At 36.7% G+C, this 10,966-nt stretch overlaps 1 protein-coding gene across 1 annotated transcript in view; it reads left to right on the top strand.

Moving 5' to 3' along the window:
* PTPRO (protein tyrosine phosphatase receptor type O) overlaps positions 1–10,966 on the top strand; it is a 159,440-nt gene that overhangs the window by 7,780 nt on the left and 140,694 nt on the right. Inside the window, exon 2 of the mRNA XM_042781480.1 lies at positions 3,021–3,294. Within this exon, the coding sequence (XP_042637414.1) occupies positions 3,021–3,294 (274 nt within the window). The remainder of the gene's footprint in view (positions 1–3,020; positions 3,295–10,966) is intronic.

Here is a 10,966-nt window from a genome sequence, read left to right as displayed (position 1 = left end):
CGCTGTGGGTAACTGGTTGTGACCAAGCAGTGACCATAAGCTAGCCCCTTGTCAGTTGTACTATACTCCTGGGGATTCTGATCCTTCACATAAACTTATAGGACCATTGTCTGTCAACCCTATATATGATCCTGGATACACTCCCTCCTTCATAGACATAGTTAATCGTTTTGGCTGTGTTCTTTACCTGGAAGACTGACGACTGTGCCAAATGTGTCGTAGTTAATATTAGCATCACAAGAATTCTCTAGATTAAAAACAAGAAAAAGTGATTGAACCTAGAACTACATTCAGTTCTACAATTTCCTTTTTTTTTTTATCAGTCTCTATTTCTCTGATGAGATTTTCTATCTTTTCATTCATTATGAGAATACTAAACCCATTGCTGTGGAGCTGATCCCTCTAAGATAGAATAGAACTGCCCATATGGTTTACAAAATTGTAATCTTTACAGAAGCAGATTACCCTCACTGGTGGTTTCAAATCTCTGACTTTTCAGTTAACTTCCAACTGTTTACCCACCAGGCTAAGCCTTATGAAGGGCACCACTAGGGCTCCTTATGACTATAGTAGGACCCATAAAAGCTAGATTTATGTTAAAAAAAATGAAATAATAAAAAATAGTGTATTTTAGGTCTACATAGTCTATTTTAAGGTATTGATGTGTACCATATGCTTGATTTGGCTGCTGACAAAAATATGTGAGCTATCAAAATCAATAAATAGATTAATTCTAATTCTTCAGAGGCTAATGCTCACATGTAATTCATTCTGTAATGCTTTCACTCATTTAACAAACATTTTCAGTCATTCCATAGTGATACTGCCTCAGAAACCCAAAGAGGGATCACTTTGAGTCAGATCTGACTCGACAGCAGTGAGTTTGGTTTTGAGTTTACCACATGAGGTTGTTTGGAATAATAAATGATATAATTATATTCACTAAGTGCCTAACGTAGCAACAAGCATCTAGTTTCAGTGGTTTTTCTGTACCACTTTCATAGAAGAGAAATCTGAGGCTCAAATCAATAAAATTACTTGCCCAGGACACCTCAGACCTAGAAGATAAATTAAATACAAAGCAGTAAGTGGTAACAAAATGTAAAGTCTTACCTGAGACCAGAGTGTACAAGGGATTAACTAGGCCTGTGAAGTCTGGGAAAGCATCAAAGAGGAAGTAGTAACAAATGATTCTCCCAACATTCTATTCATGTCTTTCTGAAGATTTGGGGCAGTTTTAGGTTAATCAATTGCTGACCTTTCCGTACATGCCATAGATCTTCAGTCTTAGGTTGCCTGGTTAAGCACTCTACAGTTAACCAAAAAGTCAGCAGTTGCAACACAACAGCTTCTCTGTGGAATATTTGGCAGCCTGCTTCTGTAAAGATCACAGCCTTGGAAACTCTTTGGAGCAGTTCTACTCTGTCTTATAGAGCAGCCATGAGTCAGAATCAACTTGATGCCAAGGGATGATCTTTATTGAGAAGTCTCTGGAAGGTGCAAACAATTAATCACTTGACTGCAAACTGATAGGTTGGCCTTTTCAAACCCACTCAGAGTCACTCAGAAGAAAGTCCTGGTGATCTGCTTCCAAAAGGAAAATCCTTGAGAACTTATGAAGCTCAGTTTGACTCTGCATCCAAAGGATCATCTTGAGTTAGAATGAATTCAATAGCAAGTGGGGCAGGGGGGAGAAATCTTTAATGAGCACAATTTTACAAGTTTTTCAGTCCTAATCAGTTTTTCTCTCAGAAATTGCAAGTGGAAATGAATAAGGAAATAACTGGTTTGAAATATTTTTCTAGAATTTGTCTAGGATTATTACATTACTCCTTATTTTGGTTACCTCTAGTGCTGCTCTAACAGAAATACCACAAGTGGGATGTTTTAACAAACAGGAGGTTTATTCTCTTACAATTTTGGAGGCTTTAGGTCTGAGTTCAAAGTGCCGGGCTCTAGGGGCTGGATGAAAATCCCTCAACCTTGGGTTTCAACTCTGCCTCCTGCTTCCGGCCCACTGAAGCTGAAGGCTTTTCTTCTCTCAGGCAGCTGCTGGCTGCTGAGGCTGACAAACTGAAGGTTGACAAGTGAAAAGTACAGTCCTGATATTACCAAACCACACAACAGGCCACTGATTTAAGTCCATTGAAAGTCCCAAGAGCAGCAGAGCATGGCAGGCTGCTGAACAATGACTCAGCTACATACAGGGTTCAAGTGTGCCATAAGCTAGAGACCATTCTCAAAGCTGCTGCTTATATACAGGAAACAGACCACATCCCTCAAGCAGCCACTCAGCTGTTTGTGGTAAATCCTACCATGAAGTTGATTGCCAGTCTCCTCATGGGGAATAACCACCACCAGCTCCCCAGCCACTCTACTAGGTCCAGCCAAGTTGACACACCACCTTAACTACCACACTTGTCTTCAAGTGAAATAGAGTACTTCTTCAAACCATACATACCAAACAAAACTCACTATCGTCAATTCAATTCCAACTCATAGCAACCACTATTGGGTTTCCAAGCCTATAAATCTTTATAGAAGCAGACTGCCTCATCTGTCTTCCCTGGAGCAGCTGGTGGGTTCAAACTACAGACCTTTTGGTTAGCAGCCAAATGCTTTAACCACTACACCACCAGAGCTCCTTTCAAACCTTATAGCTCCCCCAGTATAGCTGAAACTAAGAACTTCCCTGGAAGTTGAGTGTCAAGATGGCTTTCATTCATTCTTTCATTATTATTCACATGACATTTATTGTACTTTTATTACAAGGCAGTCCAAGAACTGTGAGTAGTTTTTCAATGAAAAAACTACTGAAGTAAAATCCTGAAAAGATCATTAATCATTAGAGAGTTAATCTCTCTTTTTCTGCTTTTCCTTTGTAACTGAAATACTTATGTAATTTTATTTTACAAAGTAATGCTTATCATGAACATTGATTTTAGAATTATCCCGCAATGCTTTTGTTGCTCATCATCTGAATTTGACCTCCATTTCCTTTCTTCTCTTCTCTTAAACAGGATGCTACAACTTTCCACGTAACCGTCCAAGATGATAATAACATCATTGTCTCTTTGGAAGCTTCAGATGTTATGAGTCCATCATCTGTATATGTTGTGAAGATAACTGGTGAATCCAAAAATTACTTCTTTGAATTTCAAGAATTCAACAGCACTTTGCCTCCTCCTGTTATCTTTAAGGCCAATTATCATGGACTTTATTACATAATCACTCTGGTCGTGGTAAATGGAAATGTGGTGACCAAGCCATCCAGATCAATCACTGTTTTAACAAGTAAGTATCATGTGTGACATTGTCTTCTGTGTTTCTTTTCTTATTATTTATTTTTGGTGAAAATATGTACAGCAAAACCAGCTTCCATTCCCCAATTTCTAGACTGAATGATCAGTGATATTGGTTACATTCTTCACATTATGTTCACATTCTCATTATTTCTGTTCTAGTTGTTTAACTTCCAGTTAAACTCCCTGCCCTATAACCTTCTTATCTATGCTTTAAAATAGCTGTTGACTTTTTGATCTTATACAGATTTTTTTTCTTTTAATGCAATACAAAATTTTATTGTTTGTGCTAAACTGTGCCTTCGTTTAAAGGTGACTTAGGGAATACTTTCAATTCAAGGTTTGAAGAGCAACTCAGGGTCATAATCTTGGGGACTCCTCAAGCCTCAACAGTTCTAGTAAACCTGGACACTTTAAAAATTTGAAGTTCTGGTTCACATTTTTCTCCCTTTTTTGGGGGGATTCATCCATTGTGTTCCTGATCAGAATGTTCAGTAGTGGTAGCCAGGCACCATCTAGTTCTGGTCTCAAAGTGGAAGATAACTAGTCCTCTAGTCTAGTTTCTTCTCTGAATCTTGTGTTTTCTTCTCTGTGTTTTGTTCCAGATGAATAAAGACCAATAGTTTTGTCTTAGATATCTGCTCATAATATTTTAAGACCCCTGATACAACTCATAATACTGGGAAGTAGAACATAAACTTTTAAGAATTATATTGTGCCAATTGAGTGGATTGTCTCATGAGACCATAGTCCTAAGCCCCCAAACCAAGAGAACTAATCCCATGAGGTGACTGGTTATATCTAATTAATGTCAGCATCTGTAGCACCCCCACACACTTTTTTTTGGTTGTTGTTATTGTTGCAAAACCACATACAATCTAGTATTTGCACATTCTTCCCTTTTCCCTATGTACAGCTTACTGACATAAATGACATCAGCCATGCTATGCAAACTTTATCAATATTCAGTGACCACAACCTCAGGAGTACTTCTTCTCCTCCCCATCCTGTAACCAATAATGAAGATTAGTTTATGTATATTCATCTATTCATGTCATTTCACAAAGTTGAGAACATATAATACTTGTCTTTTTGTGATTGATTTTTGAGGGTGTTTTCATGGGACCCTAATTAAAAGAAAGTCAGCCCAGAATGGCCGTTGTTAACAAGTTGTAAAATAAAAGATACACTGGGAGATAATAGATTAAGGCAGCAGATCTATGTTTATAAATTCCTATGATACAAACTTATTTGTCAATACATACTAAAGGCAAATAATTAACGTTCTGCTTTATATTAAGAATATAGCGTATTGCCAATGTTTTATAATGGTCTAGTGTTAACATTTTGCTAAACACAAATCTGTTCTAAAGCAATAAAAGTAAATCTTAATGAGGTAGCATATTTTGGAACTGAATGACAATTTTAGAATAATGATTGGACCATGTAAGTTTCTAATATATTATGTAACAGTGTGATCATAGCTACTGTATTGATTTTTAGGCAGAACATATATTAAATAGTTTTAGTTTGTCTGAGTTCTGAGATACAGTAGTTCTTCTTATATTTAATCTAGTCTAATTCAATTATACTTTTTAAAAAAGAAAAAGAAAAAAAGCTCTTGTTAATAGCTATTCCCCACATCACTCTCAAAGTAGTCTTAGCTTCCATAGCCTGCCCACCCCACCCCAAAAAATTGCCTACAAAAAAAAAAAAAAAAAATCATTGGCATTTTAACCTTCAAAGGCCCAGGTCCTGCAGAGTTCATGATATTAGGAATTTTTTGGAATTGTTTATCTATATAAGGTTTTCACTTTACTCTCTAATAGCTAATCTCAAAATAAAATAACTCTACCAGGTATGTTGAGGTTTGGAAGGAAAACTGCTATCTATAGGATGCTAGGTTTATCACTAGGGTAATTTAATGGCTCAGGGAAGTTGATCTTGTTTTATTTTCATTATTCTTCAGTGCAAATTTTCCAACAGCTACAGTTTTCAAATGCCAGCTATATGTGATCATTCTGCCTACAATTAAGGAATCTATTAGGATAAAAGAAGAGAAAAAAAGGAGAAACAAGGATTCAGAACCAAACTGGAGGGCATGTTTTCAACTTGTCTGTCAAAAAATAAATAATATCTTCTTTGGTAGAGTCCCAGGATCAGTTTCTACCCTTAAGGTTAGGAATGGCACAGATCTCAAACCATCAAAGTTTATAGATAAAATGAACAAATCTAGGACCTAGTTGAATTTGTAAAAAGAACTTGTCTGGAAAAATACTGCTTTAAAGAAGTTCCAGAAAATGAAGAATTGGGAGTTAATAGATAGAGCAAGTAGATCTAGATTTATAATTCCTATAATACAAACTTCTTAAAGTTAGATGCTCTGCCTTACTCATCTGTTTAACGTGATAAGGGCCTAGCACAAGTCTTAACTTTATATATAAGTGTTCAATAAATATTAGTTCAATTTAGTTGATTGAGTAACAAGAGAAAAAGTCAACAAAAAACAAGACTGAGTGCAAAACAAAACAGAACATAAAACTATGGTGATCATTACTGACCCAATATTTTTTTAGTATGAATTCAGCCACTCCCAATCAGACAAAGCTCAAAGATTTGGCCTTTTAGCTAATGGTTCGTGAAGAAAATTCATAAATAAGTAAATGCTAACATTTTTAATAGGATATTTTAGCACTTGCAATGAGTTCTATTAAAAATATGTTCTAATTTCCTTTGTGATTTCTTCTTTGACCTGTTGTTTCAGAACTGTGTTGTTGGATGTCCAAATATTTGGAGATTTTACAGATAACATTTTGTTGTTGGTTTCCAGTTTAATGCTGTTGTGGTCAAACAATACACTTTTTGTTATGATTCCAATTCTCTTGAAATTGTTTTGATCTGTTTTATGGCCCAGAATAAGCTCTATCTTTGGTGAATGTCCCATGAAAATTTGAAGAGAATATCAATTCTGTTACAGAGTACACTTTCAATACATGTCAATTAGGTCATGTTGGTTGATATTGTTATTCAGATTGTCTCTGTCCTTACTGATTTTCTGTCTACTTGTTCTCTTGGTTACAATACAGGACTGTGAAAGTCTCCAACTGTAATTGTGGCTTTGCCTATTTCTTCTTTCAGTTCATGCTTTATGTATTTTGAAACTCTATTATTATAGTGTTAGGTGCAAACTCATGTAGAATTGCTATGACTTCTTGATGAACTGCCATTTACCTACATGTAGTGTTCTTCTTTATCCCAAGTAATATACCTTGTATTGAAGTCTATTTTGCTTGATATTAATATCACCATTCCAGCTTTTTTTTGTTAAGTGTTTCCACAGTATACTTGCTCCATCCTTTTACTTTCAACCTGACTATGTCTTTGTAAGTAAACAGGGTTGGTGTAGACAGTATAGAGTATTGCTTTGTATCCAATCTGAAAATCTTTGCCTTTTATTTGGGATGTTTGACCAGCACTATTCAATAACAGTATAAGTCAAACCACATATGTAATATTAAATTTTCTGGTAGACACATTAAAAAAATTAAGATGAATTGAATTTTAATAATATTTTTAGCCTATTATATTAAAAATATTATTTTCAACATATAATCAATATAAAAATTTATACCTACTTCAGTTTTTATTTTTAAACATAATTAAAATTTCTAGTGCTTATTAAGGAGCTCTGGTAGCATAGTGGCTAAAGCACTTGACTGCTAACCAGAAGGCTGGCGGTTCAAACCCACCAGCCACTCCTCGGAAGGAAGGTTGGGCAATCCTACTTCCGTAGTGATACTGCCTCGGAAACCCAAGGAGGGGTCGCTATGAGTCCGGGCCGACTCCACGGCACATAACAACAACAACAACAGTGCTTATTAACCATATGTTTTTTTTTTTTTTAATGTGCCGTTGAGTCAGACCTGACTCATAGCAGCCCCTCCTTAGGTTTCTGAGGCAGTATCAGTATGGAAATGGCTACTAATTTATACAGTGCAGATTTATATCATTTATATTAAGTAACTATTTATAGGGGTAAATTTAAATTTACTAGATTGACAGACTTTTAGTGTGGGATACTGAGTCAGTCTAGCCAATAATTGAGCTGGGTTTTAAGGTTTTAGTTACTTTCAGTTCATCACAGATTTAAAATCCGTCCAGTGACAGATTACTGTTAACTTATGCTTAGTGTGGGGCCAGGAATGGTAGATGAGTTTTCTCCATGTCCTACTTCTGCCCTCAGTGTTCATCAAGCCTCGAACACCTGTACTACTGAGGACCTTTTCTCCATAATTTTGCAATAGATTGTTGCTACTTTTTACTCTATGCTGTTTGTGGTGGAGGCAAGAGAGGTTTTGGCTCTGGATCAGCCTCAGTTATACGAAGACTCCAAGTCCTGGATTTTGGGACATTCTCACCATTGCTATTCCTCACTATCTACTGACAGACAAGTTATGCCTTGAATCTGTGAAAGGTGTTAGGTAGAAGGTTTCCTGCCTCTTCTCCAGAAGTGGCCCACCTCTGCTTTCTATCAGTACAGGATCATGGGCCCAAAAGGGCTCCTGCTTCTCTCCCTGGGGTAAACATCTCCCTCAGAAGGGTGGATTTCTGCCCGGGAACTGTAAATAAAACAGTGTATTAAGACCTCTGCTGTGTATTATGGAAAGGCCCTGGGAAGTGAATCTCTTAGTAGTGCCAATTATCCCCCGCATGCCTGTGGAACTGAGGCAGGACTCTTACTAGGCCTTTATCCTAGTCCCAGTCTTTCTCCTGAGTACTTGGCTAAGGCCCACTAAAACAGCTGGAGAGTGAATATGGGCTCCACTTGTTTCCAGGACTCCTGGTTATTCTTCACCAACAATGATCTAGAACTTTTAGATGATGGACACATTCTCTATCTGTACTGTTAAAAATTTGTTGCAACTAATTATTAATTTTATCTGATAAACTTTAATTTTAACTTAAATGGTCACATGGAGCTGGTAACTACCTTACTGAACAGAGCAATTCTAAACTCTTATCCTTCACCACATTAGCCTTTATGAATTTAATAAAATCTTAGCTGATTTCTTTGTACCTGCTTCATCATTTCCCCTCATCTGCCAAAGATGAAATAGCCTGTGTGTCTCTTCTCTCCTCAGAAAATCTTGTCACTCTTTGGAATTTAGTTCATTTGTTGGCCTTACAATCTCAGTTCTCTGATAGTAAGGTTTTGGCTTCAAGCAGTATTAGGGTTTTTTCTTGTTATTAGGGTGAGAGTGACATTATCTTGCAGCTGTCTACATCCTAAGTGGAATTGGAAACTTTCACTGATTACTAAAAAATAAAAAATGCATTAATGATGGTCTATTGTCTTTTAGTTTTTATCTCATTTGTAAAGGCCCAATTACATTATCCAGGTTTCAAAACCAACAATAGATGAGTAATAAAAGCTAGGAATTAATGTAGAAATATTTCTGTGACATTAGGTAAGAGAAGGTATTAGGTAACATTTGAGTTTCAGCTTCCTCCTGTGGAAAAAAAGGGTGAGGGGATGGGATTAAAGTACATGATTAATAAGATTACTTTCGAATAAATTACTATCTGTCAGTTAGTGGTGCATTTTCTTCTATCTTTATTTTTCTAATGAGAAACTTTTAAAAAATATATTTCTAAAACATTTTTAGTATTTGCTCATAAAGGTAACACATTTGAGAATAAAAGATCATATTTGTTGCCTTTATTATGTGTTAGATGTTTGTCTTGATGAAATAAGCAATGACAAAGCAATTGGCCCTGGGGAAGTCCTCTGATATTTCATTACAGTTTTTCTGAGTCTAGTGCTCTCAGAGAAAGCTGAGAAACATGGCAAAGAATAAATTCAGCACAACGGAGAAGTATGGCCAGTTCAAAGAATTCTACGACCCATAGGCGCTAACATCTAATCACTATTTAATTTATTGAGAACCTACAGTGTATTCAATGCACTCTAGGAAGAAGTGGAAGTTTCTCAATGGATAAAATAATAGATGAAAACAATTGCTTAAAAACCCAGGAAATGTCATTTACACACAACTGTCCCTTCTGTTAGTAATGTCCTAAAGATAAGTGGGTGAACACACAAAGTCACTCTATAAATATCACACTCTTAAAAATCTACTATAAATAAATACTATAAATAGTCCATGAGTTTTTACTTTTTATTACATAATCATTGGGTCAGTTTTCTATGCTATGTCCTAGGTCCTAGAGAAGTAAAGATAAAGAAAAATACCAATACTCAAGGATATTACACTATAGTAGAAAACAAAAATAAGCAAACTATTACAAAAAAAAAATATATGATAAATGCTAAAAGAAAATTAGGTAGGATACAGTGCCTAGCTTTCTAGGGAACAGTGTAAAGATGACACAGAAGAAATAATCATGGGAAATTGAATGGAAATGTGTCAAATGAATAAAGAATGGGAAGTATTACACTCAGTGTCAAAGGGGATCATATGTGTAAAGGAATGGATGTGTGAAGAGCATGGCGCATTTGGAAACTGCAAGTAGTTAAGATGGCAAGCATTTGTAATTCCAAAATATAACAGGAAAGGTAAATATGAAAGTCAGGAAGAGCCTTATATATCTTACAAAGGAGTTTAAACTTTAACATGTAAGGGAAGAGGAAAGATGACAGACCTTATTCTAAGAGTTATGTAGTAAGATTTTATTTGGGAAAGCTCCCTCTTGTAATGGAGCTAGAAGCCCCACAATTTTGAATCCTGCATTGGAATATTTTGGGTAGTAATTCAAAGCATAAGATTTTGGGTCAAAGAAACTTAGAAATCACACGTGTAGCCTTGTTGTTGTTGTTATGTGCCATCGAGTCAGCCCTGACTCATAGCAACCCCTCCTTGGGTTTCCGAGGCAGTATCACTACGGAAGTAGGATTGCCCAACCTTCCTTCCGAGGAGTGGCTGGTGGCTTTGAACCATAAGCCTTGTGGTTAGCAGTCAAGTACCTTAGGCACTATGCTACCAACCATAGATACTATATAAACAAATGGACAAGGCTGTGTTCCAATAAAACTTTATTTATGCACATAAAATTTACAATTTTGCATAATTTTTGTGAGTTATGAAATATTATTCTTCATTTGATTTTTTCAAACCATCTAAAATGTAAAAACCATTCTTAGCTCCAACAGATCATATAGGCCCCTGACTGGGTCATAATTATATTATGTAATATTGGGATAATATTGGTAAATATTTGGTAGGGGATTTTCTGAGTCAGCCCCAGGGTTACAGGTGAGAGACAACTCAGGGACGCCCAGAGTAGAAGGTGAGAAGATCAGGAGAAAGGGGATTAAAAGCCAGGAAGCCAGAGAGAAGAGCAATCAGCCTAAGGGATTAGGTGAGGAGAGGAAATTCAGGCCCACCCAGAGCAGCAGGCCGGAAGAGCAGGAGAAAGGGGATAAAAGCCAGGAACCTGGACAGAGGAGCAGTCAGCCCCAGGGACAACTCAGGGACGCCGAAAGCAGCAGGGCAGAAGAGCAGGAGAAAGGGGATTAAAAGCCAGGAAGTCAGACAGAGGAACAGTCAGCCACAGGGACCCAGGTGGGGGTGATATGAGAGGTCTCCAACAGCAAGACAAACTTGTCTGTTGGTTTGTCCTACTGTGGTGACATGCAGATGTGA

The sequence above is a fragment of the Orycteropus afer genome, unplaced genomic scaffold, assembly GCF_000298275.1.
Source record: "Orycteropus afer afer isolate SDZICR_OR568_19922 unplaced genomic scaffold, OryAfe1.0 scaffold00126, whole genome shotgun sequence".
In the NCBI taxonomy this organism is placed as follows: Eukaryota; Metazoa; Chordata; class Mammalia; order Tubulidentata; family Orycteropodidae; genus Orycteropus; species Orycteropus afer.
Note: the sequence above shows the minus strand (reverse complement) of the source record. Positions and strands in the feature narration are given on the sequence as shown.